General features: G+C 42.1%; 1 protein-coding gene across 2 annotated transcripts in view; it reads right to left on the reverse strand.

Moving 5' to 3' along the window:
* si:ch211-250c4.3 (uncharacterized protein LOC100535981 homolog) overlaps nucleotides 1–20,744 on the reverse strand; it is an 86,034-nt gene that overhangs the window by 38,820 nt on the left and 26,470 nt on the right. The window contains exons 3-5 of one of the 2 annotated variants that reach the window (XM_034142187.1): nucleotides 19,213–19,365; nucleotides 16,280–16,442; nucleotides 4,681–4,799 (exon numbers count right to left, since the gene is read on the reverse strand). In XM_034142187.1, coding sequence (XP_033998078.1) covers nucleotides 4,681–4,799; nucleotides 16,280–16,442; nucleotides 19,213–19,365 — 435 coding nt within the window. Of the gene's footprint in view, nucleotides 1–4,680; nucleotides 4,800–16,279; nucleotides 16,443–19,212; nucleotides 19,369–20,744 lie in introns of both variants that reach the window. The other variant, XM_034142186.1, reaches the window with a different exon arrangement.

The raw sequence follows: 20,744 nt of genomic DNA on the forward strand, positions 1-20,744 counted from the left end.
TAAAATATTAGGGTCACCCTGCAGACTTTGCCCATTTTATGTGCTACATAATTAGGGCCTGAGCACGAAGTGTGCGAAGACCTATTGTTATTCGTAGAATTCTTATTATTATTCCCCGTCCGGTTCTAAGCTGTTTTTGAGGGCTTTACGACGCCATTCATGCAGTGTAATTTTGCACGGACGTCAGGACTGGCGAAAGATTTGACATTCTGGAGCCGATGGGTTAACATTTGTTTTTAATTAGCATAATGTTAAAAACAGTGCAATATTATCCTACATTTCTATTTCTTGTTTATCAACACCAATCTTGGTATACAGCATCGGTGGAGGGTCACACACATTACAGTAGGAAATGAGCATGTTCAGTTAATAAATATGGCCGCCATTAATCAAAACGTATTAGCAAAAAGGTGTGGCTTAGAAAGAAATGCTCATAACTCATCCACAATGTATCCATTCACCACAGATTTTGGTGGATAGGTTCAGTCTGTGTTGGGGAATAGGCACACCAAAGCATTGTCATTTTGGACTATAGGGGCCGCCAAAAACACCACCAATTTATAACTCGAGAACGGATGGACGACATAAAATACTCTTTTTTTTTAGACATACTCTGGGGGTGAGTATGAACTGAGATTTAAAGTGTCGCAACGAATGACGAACGTGGGCGTGGCCTATACATTTCTTTTAGACTGCGATAGCATAAAATGAGCTTCGGACGCGACACTTGGGACACACGTCACAGCCCACAAACTCTTGGCGACTGTACAAAAAAATCGTACGTTTTTGCAAAAACGGCTCAGTAGCGCCCCCTATTGTGCGGTAGTCACATATAGTTTCTTCCAGCTACCCGAATCATTGCACAGATTTTTCTCATGGAATTGCGAACATATTTCAAAATGGCTTCCATTAGCTCCGCCCCCCATAAAGTCGTCCATTTTGAAAAATGTGCAATTTTCATGCATTTTCAGCACATTTTTGCGAACTCCTCCTAGGGAAATGATCGGAAAAATTCCAGTCCAGAACAAGTTCAGCCCATATCCAATGTGATGCTAAATTGCGAAGGAATAGTCGATCGCTAAAATGGGGAGCTCGTAAGCTAACGGTGAATTTACCATTTGTGACCCATTTGTGACCATTTCAATGTCAACAATTCACTGAAATGTGCTTCTGACGCAAAACTTGGGACACACGTCACAGCCCATGACCTTTTCGAGAATGTTAAAAAAAACATAGTCTTTTGTTACAACGGCTCAGTAGCCTCATGGAATTGCGGACATATTTCTAATTAGCTTCCATTAGCCCCGCCCCCGAGAAAGTCGGCCATTTAAAAAAATGTGCATTTCTCATGTATTTTAAGGACATTTTTGCGAATTCCTCCTAGGTGAATGATCGGAAAAATTCCAATCCAGGACAAGTTCAGCCCATATCCAATGTGATGCTAAATTGCGAAGAGCGAATACACCATTTTTGATGATTTACATGTCGCAAATTACTCCAAACTACTCGCATATAGTTTTTCCGATATTCACGAAACGCTGTATATACATTGCTCTCATGATTTCACACATATTTTAGTGGGAATGCTGATACAGCATTCCAACTATATGTTATGCTACGGACGAAAAGTTTACTATTATTCCATCCAATTATTTTGTCCGTCTTCTCCTCCCACATTCAACATCGCAGAAACTCCGTTCAAACATCAAAACGTTCAGCTCCGTCGGGAATCGATGGCTATTACTTTTATCATTCATAACTTTCATAATTCCAGAGATACATCCCATAATACATCACATTTTTAACCATTGAAGTCAATGGAGAAATTCTTCAGACTTCAACAAATCTTCATGCGACTTCAACTGCTAACTGTTCATTCATACTTTCACTCAGAAACCTCATTCCAACTTTAAAATGTTACACATCTTTCTGACATTATTCGTGTAACACAACTTTTAAATCTGATTCTTACTTTTAGAGATATTAAACATTGTTCAGACCTTGTTAAAGAGGTTTTCTTCAGATTTTAACATTAACTAGAGTGCGTGATGTCACAGCTAGAGGGTAAGAAATCTTGAAATGTGCCTTCATATTTTTTTTTTAAACTGCCATAATTCCCAAACCCTACATTCTTGAGACATAATTTTTCATGATAAACGTAGGAAAACATCTCGTAGCTTGAAAAATGATAAATAATTAAGCAAAATAATTCAACAAAATGCCTCTTGAGGGCATGAAGTGACAAAAACGTTAAACATGTCTCCATTAAAGCCCATTGTAATTTCAGGCAGATATTTCCTCACAGCAGCAGCCGCACACCTTTCTTAAACTGCCAAAAAGGCCACATTATTAACCCGAAAGTACACAAAAATTACACTTCAGATACTCAACTTCCTTGACATGCTTCACGTTTTGAAATTTCACAGATATCTGTTATCGTTCTTCCACAAAACGTTCATCTCTCATTCAGAACAATGAAACCTTTGAAGTCTAGGCACCTCGTTAGCTCAACTATAAACACCTGTGTAATGGAACACGATGATGTCATCACTCCAACTGTTCATTTCATACTCACACACACACTCTCTCTCTCTCTCACAAACTCTCTCTTTGTTCAAAAAGTGCTCAAAATTCACATGTGTGCTAACAGTCCAGCCGTGAAGACATCTACGAGACAGTTTTGAGATTTCTTCAAATGCCGTTGCCATGGCAACACAATGCTCGCCATGAAGCACGATGTCGCTGTAAGTCCAATGGACACGGTCCGATCGTCCCCCAATCTTCACTTGTATATCACCGGTCCATGCCTCAACAGCTCTACGCCAAATCTGAGATCTCACCATATGCCGTTTCCATGGAAACGCATCCCTCGCCATAAAAGACGATGTCGCTATAACTCCTATGAAAATGTTCAAAAAGTGCTCAAACTTCACATGTGTGCTAACAGTCCAGCCGTGAAGACATCTACAGGACAGTTTTGAGATTTCTTCAAATGCCGTTGGCATGGCGACAGATCATTCACATCAAGTTAGTTCAAAGGTTTGCAGTTCAAATATTCTGCTGCTTTTCCAAGCCTTTTTACTTTCTTTTCTTCTCTCATCACACATTCAAGCCCCCAGTGTTCATGTATCATTTCAATCTAAATTCTTCACTTTCTTCTTACACATTACTTTTCAGCATAAAGCATTCCCACTAGCAATTTCTTCAGGAATTGCATTCTCTAGTTCCAATTGCTTTTCATTAGCCCTGCCCCCCAGAAAGTTGGCAATTTTGAAAGATGGGCGTTTTTCATGCATTTTAAGCACATTTTTCCACATTCCTCTTAGGGAAATGATCGGAAAAATTCCACACCAGGACAAATTGCCAATGCCATGCTAAATTGGGAATAAAGTAGTTGCTAGCTCATTCGGGGAGGTCGTAAGCTAACAGAGAATATACCATTTTTTACGGTTTACATGTCGCAAATTCCTCCAAGCTACTCGCATATGGTTGTTCCAATATGCACGAAACGTTGTATACACATTGTTCTTATGATTGCGGACATCTTTCAAATTGCCTTCCATTTGCGCCGCCCCACAGAAAGTCGGCCATTTTGAAAGAATGTGCAGTTCTCATGCATTTTCTGCACATTTTTGCAAACTCGTCCTAGAGAAATGGCCGGAAAAATTCCATTCCAGGACAAGTTCAGCCCATATCCAATGCGATGCTACATTGGGAAGGAATAGTCAGTTGCTCGAACGGGGAGCTCACAGGCCAGAATGTACCATTTTCCACCATTTAGATGTCAGATAAGCAACTCTGTCTTCCACATCATCTCTCTCTAACACACACACACACACACACACACACGCACACAGCTGGCAATGATGTTGAGTGTTAGTCCAGAAGCTCCCTCTGCTGGCGGCACATGCAATTACAACACACACATAAAGCTCTTAAAGCATATCATCAGGCTTCACAAATAGCACTATTTGGTTTCATGAAAAATATCAACTGTTTATTTGTAGATATCTACTAAAGCATACAAATAAAGTGTGTAATGTAGGCCTGTTACTTATATTATTGAGTGATATATATTATACACACTGTTCTGCTTTCTGCACTGGCCTCAGCAGCTGTTGTCACTGTAAATGTCGGCTCACAATTAAAGCAATTTAAAAACATACATAGCCTAATATCCAGAGGAGATGCGTTTATTGAGTAAACAAACGGTAAAGGGCAGAAATTCTGCACAACCCACTGCACCACACGCCACGGTTACTGCTCCTCCAGACAGCCTCCGCGATAAACGATCCTCGACGAGCCTTTAGAGAAATTTATTTTCCTTCGAGGTGGCGCGCCCACATCCGTTTCCGGGTCGCTGCCGGAGGACCGAGGAGTCCGGGACGTGAACATTTGACAAATTAAGAACGGCTCATTTCGGAGGACTCGCGCGCGTCTGCTTGACGTCGGGACGACCGGCGACCCTTCCCGACAGGCGCACGGACGCGAAGGCCCGCCCACAACTGTGACCGCAGTTTTAATTATGGTTGCAAGACAATCAGAGCTAAATATATATTATTTTCTATAGAAAGGTTCATAGAAATAATAAAATTTGTTAAAGATGGAGTGTCTACTGGCAGTCCTTTGCCTCATGTGTAAATATTTCTTGCAGTGGATTTATAAGGTGCACTGACTCACCCTGCGCTGGGGGGGGGAGAGTCCCTCCATGCTGTCCCCGAGGTGCCCCTCCCCCTCAGTGTAACTCCTCCGCTCCAAGCCTCTCCTCCACAGAGGGACCAGGGTCTCACTGCTCATGTCTGAAACATAAATCACAAACAAGAGGTTTGGCATACAAGTGTGTAAAACGTTTTCAAATTGTACTTGAGTATAGTACTTGAGTAAATCTACTTAGTTACTTTACATCACTAATTATGAAGTAGTGTGTTGCATCTGACTCCTCAGCAGTGTGAGTGTTCACATGTTGGGGCCTCGTGCAGAGGGGGGTGAGGCTGTTTGATCAAATCAAATCAAGTTTTATTTATAAAGCACATTTAAAAGCAATTTTTGGTCGAGCCAAAACACAGTACATGTAATAAAAACACATTACTACAATCACAATAAAAGACAATAAATTACAACAGATATATATAAAAAAACACAGGGAAAAGTCAGGAGTCGTGCTCCGCTCTAACTAGAAGGCCAGAGAGAAGAAGTGTGTTTTTAGTGTAGATTAAAAAAAAACTAGGGTCTGGGCCGACCTCACATGGAGGGGCAGAGTGTTCCAGAGCCTAGGGCCAGCTGCTGCGAAGGCTCGGTGCCCTCGGGTTTTAAGCCTGGTCTTGGGCACTACCAGCAGCAGCTGGTCAGCAGACCTTAAAGCTATGGCTGGGGTGTAGCGCTGGAGGAGTTCAGCTATATAGGCCGGAGCCAGCCCATTTAGTGCTTTAAAAACAAATAAAAGGATTTTAAAATCAATTCTGAACCGAACTGGAAGCCAGTGTAGTGAGGCCAGAATTGGGGTGATGTGGTCACGCTTTTTGTGGCCAGTCAGCAAACGTGCAGCTGCGTTTTGGACTAGCTGCAGGCGTTTAATTGAGGCCTGGTCCATACCCACATACAGAGTGTTGCAATAGTCCAGTCTCGAGGTAACAAAGGCGTTAATAACCCTTTCTAAGTCATTAAAAGATAAAAACGACTTGGTTTTGGCCAATAGTCTTATTTAAAAAAAGCAGGATTTGACTACGGTGCTGACCTGCTTGTCGAATTTAAAAGTGCTAGTGGAGGTCACTCCAAGGTTCATGACAGAGGGGAGGATGTTTTTATTGAGAGAGCCCAGAATATCAACCGGAGAGGCTGGAGGTTGGGGTCCAAAAAAGATGACCTCAGTCTTGCTCTCGTTGAGGTTGAGAAAGTTTTTGCTCAGCCAGGATTTTATCTCTGTTAAGCAGTCCATCAACTGCTGTAGTGAGTGTTTGACATTTGCTTTGAGAGGCAGATATATCTGTACATCGTTCCAGCAGTGGAAGGGAATATTGTGTTTAGTGAGAATTGAACCTAGGGGCAGTATGTACAGTAGAAAAAGGATGGGGCCCAGAATCGAGCCTTGGGGAACCCCACAGGTAAGAGGGGCTTTGGCAGAGGAGAATGCACCTAGCTGTACTGAGAAGCTACGGTCTGTCAGGTAGGACCTGAACCATGCAAGGGCAGAGCCTGTGGTGCCAGCGGACTGTTCAAGCCGTGACAACAGGATGCTATGGTCCACAGTGTCAAAGGCAGCTGTCAGGTCTAACAGCACCAAGACAGCTGGGCTACCTGAGTCGGCGGCCAGGAGCAGGTCATTAAAAACTCTTAAAAGGGCTGTTTCAGTGCTGTGCATGGGTTTGAAGCCAGACTGAAACTTTTCATGGATTCCATGCATGGTTAAAAAAGACTGCAGCTGGGCGTAGACTACTCGCTCCAGGGCTTTAGATAAAAAAGGTAGCTGGGAGATGGGCCTAAAATTGGCGAGAATGGAGGGGTCGAGATTTTTCTTTTTAAGTAGTGGCTTAACCACGGCATGTTTGAAGGCAGCTGGGACACATCCTGAGCTAAGAGAGGTGTTTATAAGTAATAAAATACTTGCACCAACTGATTCTAAAACATCTCTAAGAAGGCGAGAGGGAATGCTGTCTGAGGTGCAGTTTGTCGGCCGCAAGTGCATGACTACATCCGAGAGAGAAGAGAGGGATACAGGCTCAAAGTGGTCGAGGACAGCAGGGCACAGAAAAGGAGCAGGAGCTGGGGTAGCACTAGTGTGGGCTAGCCTAAGAGCAGATACTTTTTCAATAAAAAAATTAAGAACCTTATCACAGAGCATCTCACCTGCCGGCTCGCAGTTTTTGTTGATTTGGGCATATTTCCTGGACAGGCTACTTTGTACAGACAAAGTTAATAATAACTGTAATATTCCAGTTATAAACGACATGAATCAAAGATGTGTTGCTGTATTTTAGTGGTAAAAAAATGCATTCATCATCATAATTATTCTATATATATAATTTACACAGTGCCTGTAAACCGGAGGAGAACGCTGGCATTTCTCCTCCTACTTGAAAGACTACGGAGGGATAGGGTCTGCAAAATTAGTTTGTGTGTGTGTATATATAGCTCTGAACGTTCCACTTCCTGCCTGCCCGACCTTACGTTACGGCTGCGCCGCGACAAAAATAGGATTCGATCCTAATTTTAGAGGAGCCCTGCGCTGAGCCGCTTCTGGGCCGCTTCTGGGCCGCTTCTGAGCCGTAACGCGCCGCGTGTGGTGGAATAGCACCCATTGACTAGAGTGGCCGTGAGCACCGCGGCGCAGCCGTAACGCGCCCGTAACGCGCCACAGACGGACCCGGTGGAATCTAGGGGTGAGGCCCAATCCCAAACCGCCCCCTACACCCTACCCCTACACACTACCCCTCCGTTCGCGCGGAGGGTCCGCCACATTAAGTGCTGTTCCAAACCAATGAGTGTGGAGGGGGAGTGGGTTAACAAGCCCTCAAACAGCGAGTCTGCAGCAGTGCTGACTGGAGACCGGTCTCTACCTGACCGGAGTCACGCTGTGTGTGTCCGTCAGGAAACACGCTGTTTACAAACAGTTCTTCTTCTTCTTCTTCTTCTTCTTCGTCTCTCATTTTTGGCGGATTGCAAACAACTTAAAAGGTGCATACCGCCACCTACTGTACATGAGTATGAATCATCATATCATTCCAACTCTTTAACCTATGATCTAATAAAAATAAATCAAAAATAAATAAATAAATCAACAAAAACATTAAATAAATAAAACAAAAATAAAAATATATGTTCTTTCCTGACCTAATGTTACATTATTTTTCCTACCCCAGTTTCACTCAAGAATGTAAACAGTGCCTTTCTGGTAGCTCTTACTCCCTCTCCTTTTGTTCCCAAAACACCAACCACACTCCATTCCCTCTCTGCCTCTAAAACTTTAGCCTTTAGTTTTTCTCTTTCCGCTTTATAGATGTCACAATGTAACAAGATGTGTTCTACATCTTCTTTAACTCCACAGTTCCCACACTTGTCACTGTCACTTTTCCCCATGATATACAGCATACCATTCAAAGCCGTGTGATTTATTCTGAGTCTAGCGATCGTGATTTCCTCCCTTCTGTTTCTTTCTTTATAAATATGAATTGTAATTGTCTTTTGCACTTTGTGATACTCTTTGCCTTTCTGGTCTTTCTCCCACCTTTTCTGCCAGATCTCCATCCCTTTCTTCTTAATTACTGCTTTTCCTTCTCCTTTTCCAAGTTGAACTGGTAATGTGATTTCCTTTTGTAGTGCACTTTTTGCTAATTTATCAGCACACTCGTTCCCTTTCACCCCCTCATGTGCAGGCACCCAGCAGAACTGCAGATCTATACCGCCTCTGTGCAGTCTTAACAGGCTGTGATTCAGTTCTATGAGAATGTCTTCTCTGGCAGTTGTTGTTTTTACAAGTAGTTCCAGCAAACATCCACTGATAAACTGCGATGTTAACAACCTCATGATAACCTCATATGTTTTTAACTTAGGATCATACCTGTGTTTAGTCTAGAAAAAGGTAAATGTGTGCATTTTATTATAAAGTTGTGTATATTTACAGATTGTTGCAAAAGCTTATAAACATCAGGTTTAAAACTAAAAGAGCTTTACAGAAAAAGTAACACAATTAAAGATGTTTGGAGTTTTATTTGAGTTCTTAATTTAAATTGTTTGTCTAAGAGATGCTGATTTGAAACCGTTGTTACATACAGTTACGGCATTTCCTGTTTCTGCCGGAGAGAGGGGAGGCCGTCCCAATGCGGTGCGGTGTATTTATACCCTTAACCCTTAATGGAGGGAACTTCATTCAGCTGCGAGTGTGGCTACAGACGGAGTTCACTCCGTCACTGAGGGGTAGGGTCGAGGGAGTGGTTTGGGATTGGGCCAGAGAGTGAGAGCATGTGAGCAGGGATGCTAGTACTTACGTGTGTGCCATGTCTCAACGACTCACAAAGTCAGGCTTTCAAAAAGAAAAGAAAGGAGAGAAAGAAAAGAGAGAGGGACTAAAGGGCGACAGTTAGTGATGGCAAAATGAAGCTTTGAATGAAGCATCGAACCACTTGGACAATTGTGTCGGAAATAGGTTCATTTCTCGAAGCTTCAGTTACAGCGACCTCTCCTGGCGAAGTGCAAGGCTGCAGTGGGTTTAACGTATCTTTGCCTTGAAAAATATTCGATGCACACACACTAAGACTGAATATCATGTTCTATTTGCAATTAAAGATTGATAATTGTGTGTATTGGGTTATTGAGAAGAGACTAGAGAGTAGGGGTGGGCGGATCGATCCCAACATATCGATACTTCCGATATTACGTTACGTTTCAAAATATCGATACTAGAGCCAATAGGATCGATACTTTTATACTTTTTTTTTTCCTCTCAACTCGTCAATTTCATCAAAAACGATGTGCAAACGAACACAAGTATATGCGCTCTTTTCTTCTCTCCACTGCTGTCCTCCTCTCCTCGAGGCTCGCGCAGCGCGCTCCCTGCCTGAACGCCGATTATCAAGCTGACTGACAGCAGCCAGCAGGGCAGGACAGCAGCAGCCAGCGACTCGCGAGTGCGACACACACACACGTATTATGGCTGAGAGAAAGAGGAGCGTTGTGTGGAGCTATTTCACAACTGTCAATGAAAACTTAGCGAACTGTGATGTGTGCAAGAAGGCAGTTCGCTACTGTGGCCACTTTGTATTGTTATTTTTTCATGTTTGCACTTTAAATTTGCAAAAATAAAACGTTTATTTTTCTATAAAAACTGTCCTGTCTTTATTCATGAAAATGAATTCAGATTTAGTCTATTTATGATGCTTTCAGCTCAAAAATCATATCATGCAGCTCTCCCCTATATGAAAGTACATAAGCCGCTTTTCATTTAAAAAAGTATCGGTATCGGTATCGGCGATACTGGCCCTGAAATACTTGGTATCGGATCGAATCCAGATTTTGTGGTATCGCCCACCCCTACGAGTGCTGGACATTTTTTTTGGCGGAGAGGGCCTTTTATCAGTTATTAAAGTATTAAAGTTGAAAAGCAATGATTAAAAGTTCACCCATTCCGGGCTTAGAACCAGCTGCGCGGCCGGCAGCTCTATCCACTGGGCTATCTATTCCTTAAACTATTGAACTGTTTTTATATTAGTCATAATTGTCTTTTTGTTCACAACTTATCCACATTTCAAAGTGTCTCCCGAGCCAGAACGACCTATCTTTCTGCCTGGCTTGCTCTATAATGACCCAATTAAAATGCAATACCAACAACAACTCAACAGCAACAACGTAAACTACGCGCATTGTTTAGAGCGGTTATAAAGTGTTGAAGAGCTCAAATTCGAAACTGTTTCAACCTGTCACCTGTCAAAATCGAGATGAGGCAGTGCATTGAATCACCTGATTGGACGGCGAACCAGTGAGTTGATTCATTCAGGAAATGAAGCAGTTAATAGGCTTGTTTGAGACGAGCTGCGGCTCGCCTCGAAAGTAGACGAGAATAGCCGATCGCAGCCGGGGGAGGTCTCAAAAAACTCGCCTGAAGTCGGACAGCTCGGAGTCGGCTTCTTCTTCTTCTTCTTCTCTCGGTTTTTTGGCGGATTTCAAACAACTTTAAGGTGCATACCGCCACCTCCGGAGTCGGCTTGACTCGGTTTGCATTTATAAATGCACACGGCATCTATTGCACGTCTGTCCGTCCTGGGAGAGGGATCCCTCCTCTGTTGCTCTCCCTGAGGTTTCTCCCATTTCCCCTTTAAACTGTGGGTTTTTCTCTGGAAGTTTTTCCTTGTATGATGTGAAACGTAAGGACAGAGGGTGTCGTATTGTCATACTGATATTCTGTACAAACTGTGAAGTCCACTGAGACAAATGTAACATTTGTGATATTGGGCTATATAAATAAACATTGATTGATTGATTGATAAAGAATGGACAAATGTGTTTAATCGTTAATGTCAGATATGTACTAAGTAAATACATTTGTTCCTGCTCAAGATTAGATTCAACTTTATTGTTATTGCACAGATTACAGGTACTGAGACAACGAAATGCAGTTTAGCTTCTAACCAGGAGTGCATAAAGCAGTAAAGTGAAAAGTAATGTACACAATCTACAGAATAAAATATAGAATGAATTGAATGATGAATAAACAGTGAGGGGTATGAATACACTATATACACAGTAGCCTAGCCTAGTATTAACAGTGTGTTGTATGAATATGCTAAAATATATAAAGTATGACAACGGTAAGCAGTGCAAGTATAGTATACAAATATATAGATATTAATTGAATGATGATAAACATTGTGGAACAATGATGAAAAATGTGAATGGAAGTGGCGACGTAAAACTGACACAAAACAACAACACACTTTTGCCGAGCCAATGGAGAGTTTCATCCCCAGCACGGGGTAAAACCCACCAATGAGCGCTCAGCTCGAGATACCAGCAAGTCGTTTCCCATCAAGCATTTCGCTTCCGCAGCCCAGGGAGAGAAACTGCGCCGCCTCGCTCTCAAGTCTGCGGGCGTCTTTGTCCCGCGAGATTTCAACGTCTCATGTAGGCGAGCCTCCAGAGCAAGTCGGACAAAATGACTAACCATCATGCAACGCACGAGCAAGACGTTGATCGCAATTGCGCAGGTCTGCGCAGGTCTCGCTTGTCTCAAACAAGCCTAATGGTTCGGACGTCACATGTCACGTGATTTGAAGCAGTTGCTGCTTCTGACGTCATATGTCACGTGATTTGAAGCAAGCTTCGAATCACTGCTTCTATGGAATAGGAAGTCCAGGGTTGAAGCTCCGTTCGAAGATTCAGTGTCAAACTGCCATCACTAGCGACAGTATGTCACCCAGTTTTTCAAGAAAAAAGGTGGGTGTGTGGTCCATGAGTGGTGGAAATGAGTCTGTTAGCTAGGTTATGGCTAGAAAGGATCCGTCTTGTGTAAAACTCTCGCGAGAGTTTGCAAGTCACGTGGCTGAATGTTTACGTTTGGCAGGCAGCCTTTCAGTTACGATCGTTAACATCAGTGGGCCACAGCAAATGATGGTGAGAAGCTAAACTATCTATTAATTATGTCAATTACAGGGAGTGTGATTGTTGAAATAGGGTGTTAGCGGTCTTGCTGTTCAAAGAAGAATGACAACACTGTAGATCACCAACACTATGGTTTATTTTTTATTCACAGGCAAGTCAACGTTGTCGCAGTAAAAGTCCCAAGATAGCTCCTGGTGCAATCAAATGTTCCCTTTCAGTGTTTTACTATTATGTCTGATGTTTCTCTATTAATATTGCTGCTGCATTAATGTGTATGTTGCATGTTACTGCTGTAGATGTGTTTCCGAGCCGCTCCGATTACAACGAGAGTTACAACGAGAACGTGACGTCATATTTACACAAGACGGATCCTTTCTAGCCATAACCTGTTAGCTAAGCGTCCATTGTAAATAATACTTTTTATGTTTTTTTTTGTACTAAGCTGACATTAAGTACTGTTAATATCTATAAAGAAAATGCAGAGGTTTTTAATTTCACTGCTCTTTTAGCTGACATTTAACAAATGCAGGTAGATTTTTAGCAGCTATTCATACTAAATCATTTGTCCCTCCCCCTGGTGCCAGGACCAACAGATCCATCTCTAGGCTCAGCAGCCCTGTCCCCCCAGAATGCTGAACCTGAACCAGCTTTTCTCCCAACTGAAGGAGGTGAGCAGCATTGTGTTGAATTACATGCCACTTAACATATCTGAAGGGAGACTGGAATACAATATATATATATATATATATGTGTCAGAATGTTCCATTCAAAAATGTTATTATTAAAAAGGCATTTACACCATAAAAGATGACTATTGAGATCTATTGTCAGGAATGTTAGTCTTATATGTATGGCCAGAGGGCAGGACCTATAAACACATTTACTACCCAATAGCATTGTGAGGCTGAACAAAAGGACCTTTTGACTATGTAAATGTAGTCTTTTAAAAAAACAAAAACATTTACTGACTTTTTTGGATAGCTTAAAGTAATGTTGTAAAATTACAACCGGGGGCCTTACAGGGTTAAGGGCTATTGTTTATTGTTATTTACTTTAAGATGTTTATTCTTAACCAATCATTTAATTTAAAAACTCTTATTTAAATGATGTGTGTGTGTCTCTGTATTCCTGATGATACACTGAGAGAATGAGCTCATAGGGCTGCTGATCACCATAAGCTAAACAATCTGTATATTGCATTACATTTGTATAATGTAAGCTTCGTTGATACTTTGCCTGCGGGAATAGGAAAAAAATAGTTAGATATACTGAATATTATTTGATCTATTCCACCACTAGCTTAATCCCAAATAATGTAGAGGTGTGTTGTAGGTGCCTTAAATAACCCCTTATTTTCTAGTGAGATGTATTTTTATGTTCATATAATAGTGATTTCAATGCCACCCCAAAATGATCACTGGTTCCATCCTGGCCACCCCACTGAAAATGTCCTGGCTCTGCCACTGTCCATGGTACAGTCAGAGATATCCACTCTGCACCTTATCTGGCCCCCATCTCTCCTTCAGAGAAGAACCAAGGCATTCCACAGTGCACGGGACATTGTGTGTTCCCGCCATGAGCAGGATGCCAGGAATTCCGCCGGTGTCCCACTCGAGTCATAACTTCATCTTCCCCAGCGGGACCACCTCCGAGCTGTCAGCCCACAGCCCCCCCCCCCCCGAGCAATGTGAGCTGCTCCCAAAACAATGTTGATAACATGAAACTTAGGAGCTGCCAAGACTTTTAATAACATACCTGATAGATCCATTTCAGGACCATGTCTCACAAACACTGTGTGTGTGTGTGTGTGTGTGTGTGTGTGTGTGTGTGTGTGTGTGTGTGTGTGTGTGTGTGTGTGTGTGTGTGTGTGTGTGTGTGTGTGTGTGTGTGTGTGTGTGTGTGTGTGTGTGTGTGTGTGTGTGTGTGTGTGTGTGTGTGTGTGTGTGTGTGTGTGTGTGTGTGTGTGTGTGTGTGTGTGTGTGTGTGTGTGTGTGTGTGTGCGTGCGTGCGCGCGTGTGGACGGACACATCACACTGAGGCAGGTTATTAAGTGCTGATCCAACCAGTAATTAAATGCTAAAGGTTAATTGGGGAGGTTTGACCTCCAGGGCGCTGCATAACATAGACTCACTGATATCTACTACTGTACGTCGCAGAGGGAAAGCCTGTCCACTGATGCATTCATATCTTATATACTATAGAAGCCCACTGATTTGACTTTAAAAAGTTACAAATATACCTGTACAGCTACACTGCCATATCATTCATTAATGGAGCTCCTCCTGCTGCGTGTACAGTACAGCACACTGCAAATAACCCATCCTAGTACTGGGAGCAGTGGGGGGGGGGGGTCCGTGCCTTGCTCAAATTCACCACGGCAGTCCACACTCCTTTTTTAAGTCTGGTCTGGGACTTGAACCAGCGAACCTACAGCATCCCTACTGAGCCACTGGATCCTAGGGTCCTCTGGAGGTGAGGCCCACTGGAAATCTGCCTCACTTTAACTGTGAAGGATTGAAGTGGTCAGAAGGTCGAACAGTGTGGTTTTATCTGGGGAGTTCAGGAGTGCAGAGCCACATTTGTACTTTGTTGTATATTTCCAGATCCATTTACTCAAGTACTGTACTTAAGTAACATTATGAGATGATTGTGCTTTAGTTGAGTACTTCCATCTTATGCTACTTTATACTTCTACTCCACTACATTTAAAAGGGAAATAATGTTATTTTACTCCACTACCTTTAATCAACAGCTTTATCTACATTTAACAAAATGCATCTCTAAAATGTAACTAGTGGACTAACTCTTAAAGTCACAAAAGATTAAAATAATTTAAATATTTTTAGGGCTGTCAGTCGATTAAAATATTTAATCGCGATTAATCGCATGATTGTCCATAGTTAATCGCGATTAATCGCAAATTAATCGCACATTTTTTATCTGTTCTAAATGTACCTTAGAGGGATATTTTTCAAGTTTTTAATACTCTTATCAACATATGAGTGGACAACTATGCTTTATATGTTTGTTTATTATCATTTGAACAATGACAAATATTCTCATGAATATTAAACACAACAACCTCTGAACATTACAAATATTCGCCTCAATTCAACCTAGAACCTCTCTCATACAATAATACAATACTGTGTGTGTGTGTGTGTGTGTGTGTGTGTGTGTGTGTGTGTGTGTGTGTGTGTGTGTGTGTGTGTGTGTGTGTGTGTGTGTGTGTGTGTGTGTGTGTGTGTGTGTGTGTGTGTGTGTGTGTGTGTGTGTGAGAATGTGGAGACACTGTGATGGATCGTTGGAGCTATGTGCAGCTCAAGGCATATATGCCTGTGTGTATGAGCTGTGTTGCGCGCACTATCCGTGCTGAGTGTGCTGTCTGGCTACCTGCATAAAGTCAAGTGCTCGGCGCAGTTGTCGGCGAAATGTCGCTCCTCTGTTTTCATTGAAACAGCTCCTTATATCCGTTAGCTCAGCTAGCTAGCACCAGATGCTAACAACAACACGTAAGGTGTGCTTCGCTCGCACCACACATACACACACCCTCCCGGTCCTCCCGATGGCCAGTCCGGGCCTGCCGGTGAGCGTGGAAGTGTGGTCTGCCACAAGCGGGCAGCAGGAGCGGGGCTGTCAGCATCAGCTTGTAGATGGTATTTTAAACTCGATGCGCTCTGAAACTACGGCGGCCGAGGACAAAAAATACACATGCGTTAATCGCGTTAAAATAATTAGTGGCGTTAATTTTTTTTTGTGTTAACGCGTTATTAACGCGTTAACTTGACAGCCCTAAATATTTTACATAAAGTCAATAATATAACATTATAAACACACATAAAGGCAATTGTTCTGCCCAATGACTACTTTTACTTCTTCATTTAAGTTCATTGAGCTGATAATACTTTTGTGCTTTTACTTTAGTAAGATTTTGAATTCAGATATTTTGACAATAATATATTGCTACTTTTTCTCAAGTAAAGCATCTGAATACTTCTTCCAACACTGTACATTTCCATAATCTACGACCCAACAATTACTCTGACCAGGTGCTCTATTTCCTTCCAATATAATACATAAACATAATACTGTACATCCGCTGCCGACCAAGTTTGAATACACATTTGTTCAAAAGCACACTGAAGGACAGAACTGTTCTGAAACAAACAATGTCAAACTGCAGACAGAATACCTGTCCTGGTGGATAGGAGGGGGTGCCGGCCGACCTCGTGGATGGTGGACAGGTCGGACAGGGTCCCGCTGGGGGACAGGCACTCACTCCTGGAGGGTCTCTTGTGAGGGTCCTGGAACGCCAGCTCTGCTGCTCCACAGCTGCAGTGCTGCTGGAAGAAGTCCTGCAGGAAGAACACCAGATGCATATCACCATATTCTTCATTTAGCATTTTATATTGTTAATCTATTGATTTCAATTTGATATGCTTTTGGCATTATCGTTGTTATTTGTTTAACCGTGTGAATAGCAGCTAAGGCAGCAAAACTGACCTGTGCTTTGATAGCTATGCATTCATATTTTCCTCATTATTTAAAAAAATCAGAGCATCGATCTAATTGAGGTTTACATCGTTCAGCTTAGTTTGAAAACAGTGAAGAACAGTTTGTGCTTTACAGCATTAAAACATTGCATTGCATTGCTAACTTTACCAGTGGTCTAGTTACTACATGAATCCTACTGTCACACATACAGTGTCTGCGTGTCAAAAATGTGTTTAATTTAATTTGCAACAGTGATCTCTCTCTCTCTCTCTCTCTCTCTCTCTCTCTCTCTCTCTCTCTCTCTCTCTATCTCTCTCTCTTCTCTATCTCTCTCTCTCTCTCTCTTCTCTCTCTCTCTCTCTCTCTCTCTCTCTCTCTCTCTCTCTCTCTCTCTCTCTCCTCCTCTCTCTCTCTCTCTCTCTCTCTCTCTCTCTCTCTCTTTTTCCTGTTCACACCGCAGCGGGCCGGCTCTTTCCCCAAAAACCGGTTCTTATCAAGCACCAAATAGGATAGCAACAAGTAGTCAAGATAGTCAGTTTAGCTTCGGTTGCTATGCTAACATCACCCATTTTATACCAGAGAAACTTTCATAACAGCGTTGTGATGCCAAACAGCGGGCAGCACTGCAGCGGTCTGTAAATGCAGCTGAAACACATTAATAAACAATGAACCACGGCACTCTGGAGATAGTATAAGGTTGGAAAAGTAGTTATTTAATTTAATCTGGCTTCGTATGATTAAAAGTAACACGATCATCGACCCGACGCAGTCCCCCATTGTTGTTGTTGTGAGCGCCGTTGGGGAGAAAATCAGCGACGTAAGCGGTGACGTCATGACGCAGCAGCGGCAGCACCAGTTGGGCTCTGGGCGGTGTGAACAAAACGGGGGCTGGAAAAAAAAAACGGTTCCGAACCAGAAAAGCTCTAGCACGGAGCTAGAACGGGAACCGCGTTGGTGTGAAAGGGGCATGACAGACAGCAATGCTACATACAATATTTATATGACATTTGGAAGGTCTATGCTATTCTATAGCTTAAAGGTGGGGTAGGTAAGTTTGAGAAACCGGCTCGAGATACACTTTTTGTTATATTCCATGGAATGCTCTTAACATCCCGATAGCAATGAATATCTTAAGTGCTTTGACAAAAAATCCATAAAAAAATATCATCTGTGGAAGCCGTAGCACTGTAAAAAGCACGACCAATCATTTTAGCCGGCCCAGCTAAAATAACTGGATGGCCTACCTGCCTGTCAGCCTTCCATCTGTGCACAAACTTATCTCGTGCCCTCATTGGTCATGTGCGCGTTCGTGTGTGTTGGAGGAGGGGCTTTGTAAGGAAGTGGCAGATTTTTTCTGGCTGTGTATTTTCAAATTTTAGCGATCTCGAGTTGGTTTCTCCAAAATTACCTACCCCACCTTTAATAGAGAACCGCAGTGACACGTCCTAAAACCCGGAAGTAAGTTAGCATTTTTACCACGTCCGGTTCCTTCGACAAAAAGCAATGCAATTTCTCCATAGGATTTTGGAAAATAGCTCGAAATAAGGTCTGTGTTTGACACAAATTGAAGAGACGGATCACGTTTTGTTCTACGACATTAAATACATCAGCAGTGACCCCGCTGATGATTTTTGAAGAGTTTACGTGTCTGAAAAGCGATGGTTGTTAACAAGTGGCTGAATAGGACTACAGAAGTTGTCCAGGCCGTTTTACGTCATTACACCGAACACGTAAAACACTCCCGCTAAGTTTGTTTGCCCTGTTCTGCTTGAAAGCAAGTACCTGCCTCCTGCAAACTGTTCAAACAAACGCTTCAACTTGTACCATTTAGAATCTGTATGTTTGAATATGGATCTTAAGTTGGCGAAGCAGCGACCCTTCGTTTATAGCATAACGTTAGCATTTTGCTTCTGGCGACTAGATTTATGATTCGAAAATTATAAAAGTAGGGTAGACATGTGGATATTATCTGGCTGAACAAAACGTGATCCGTCTCTTAAATGTGTGTCAACCTTATTTCGAGCTATTTTCCAAAATCCTATGGAGAAATTGCATTGCGTTTTTGATGAAGGAACCGGAAGGAGTTTACTTCCGGGTTTTAGGACGCGTCACTGCGGTTCTCTATAATGTTGGCACTGATTCCCACACTCTCTTCATCCAGGTTATTTCAACACATGCTGAGTCAGCAGTGCTGGATTGTAGAATTGTAGAATGCAGTGTAGAATTCAACAGACACAGATATTGCACCAATCAAATTACAGTATTGAACACACAACACTTTTAAAATACTGTATGTGATATTTGGTACTCTCATTCAGGATAATGATAAACCAGAGCGATTAAATGATGCTAGATACGTTTTCACATATCAGAACTTTGAAGATAAAATGTAAAGGTTAAACTAAATTGAAAAGAATGATTCAAACATTTAAAACACAAGATTTGTCTAATTGCTTCTCTTTTCAAATGTAATATTACAAATCTGTTCCAAAGTTTTAAAACTTTGACTAAAATCTGTACTATACTGGGATTTTCAACATGATTTGTGATCAGACAGACAATTATACATCAGAAATACAATCCTTGCCCATAACCCCCCCGCCCCCCCAGACAGCAGAATAAGAGTCCCACCTCTCTGGTCCTCGCCCCCCGGCCGCCCCTCTGCAGGCTGCTGATGTGCCTCTGCAGACGGAGGTTGGTCTCCTGCAGCTGGCCCATCTTCTCCATCAGCTGGCAGATGTGCTCCAGGTAACCCAGGCCGGAGCTCAGAGGGCTGGGACTGGCCTGCTGGCCCCAGACACACAGAGGGGGGGCAGGTTAGTCAGGATTACAGCAGGAAGCTGATAGGAGATTTGGAATTTTTCAGGAAAAAAGATCCTCTCTCTATTGGTCCTGATCCACCTACTTAAAAAACCTGTCTGAAAATGAGCTGATCAGATTTTGCCACTTTGTGATGTCACAATGTTTTTTGGGTTGGGAAACCATTAGCCCATAACCAACCAAGGTAACCCCCGCCCACCTTATCACCTGAATCATTGTACATCATTGTATTATCAGACATTGATCATGGCCAAGTTAACATTAAGTCATTTTGGATTACATATTGCTTTCTTTGAATCAAAAAGGAAGTGGTTTAATTTAATGATGGTTTAACTCAGACAATCAGCATTTTCTGTTTCTGTAATTAGCTTAATTTAATTTCCGTAATGAAGAGTTACAGTACTTATACTTGCAAAGGATGGAATAGGAAAAAAGTCTGATAACTTAAAAAGAAAAGAAAACGATAATATTGTGAGTTGGTAAAAAGTTCACTGGAGCCAGAAGATTTTGTGTTTAACTTGACTTTGAAATGAGGATTAATTATATAAACATTTTACAAAATGATATGATAAACTGTAGAACTTTGTCAAGGTTTAACAATCATCTTAAAACTGCTTTCAAAGAACCACATTTTCAGGATGAGAATATTCAGGGTCATTTCTGACATAATTGTCAGACTCACTTACATCTTGAATATTCTTTGACAGATTTTCAGATGTCTTATTTTCCACATGGTAGAAAAGGTTTTATAACACAACCAACACACATTGAAGTAATACAAAGGGTTTGCTGCATAACTTAGATCCCATAATGTCATGAGCCAGGAGCTGCAGTTTTTCAGCAATGTAAAAAAGAAAACAAGTTTTTTTTAGCAAATATTTATCCAATGATCAACATTCCTAAAAGTATCCTGACAAAAGCAGGATGTGAGCTCAGGTCGGGGTCTGTCCCCCTCTTTCCTGTGCCACGGACACTGGAGCCCCAGTCAGCTAGCTGGGATGGAAACACAGTGGAACAATGGGTCTGAGGCTGGAGGACTGACATCACTTCCTGTGAGGATCCTCTGGGGATCAGAGGCTCTTGACCATGGACACTTTCATCTGCATTCTTCTTTCAATGCGTCATAAAAAATAAAAGGTTCATCATACTCTGATGTCCTGCCAACATCTCCTCTAAGCAACATTTTAGATACAGCTAACGGGCTGATTATGCTTAAAATGTGTTTTGATGTTTTGAGTATGATTGAGTATTTTAATGCTGCACTCATCATTATTCATTGAAATGAACAATGGGTTATTATGATTAAATGTCTAAGGTCACATGATATTCCAGCTCTGCAGTCC

This window comes from Trematomus bernacchii, unplaced genomic scaffold (assembly GCF_902827165.1).
Source record: "Trematomus bernacchii unplaced genomic scaffold, fTreBer1.1, whole genome shotgun sequence".
NCBI classification, from domain to species: Eukaryota; Metazoa; Chordata; class Actinopteri; order Perciformes; family Nototheniidae; genus Trematomus; species Trematomus bernacchii.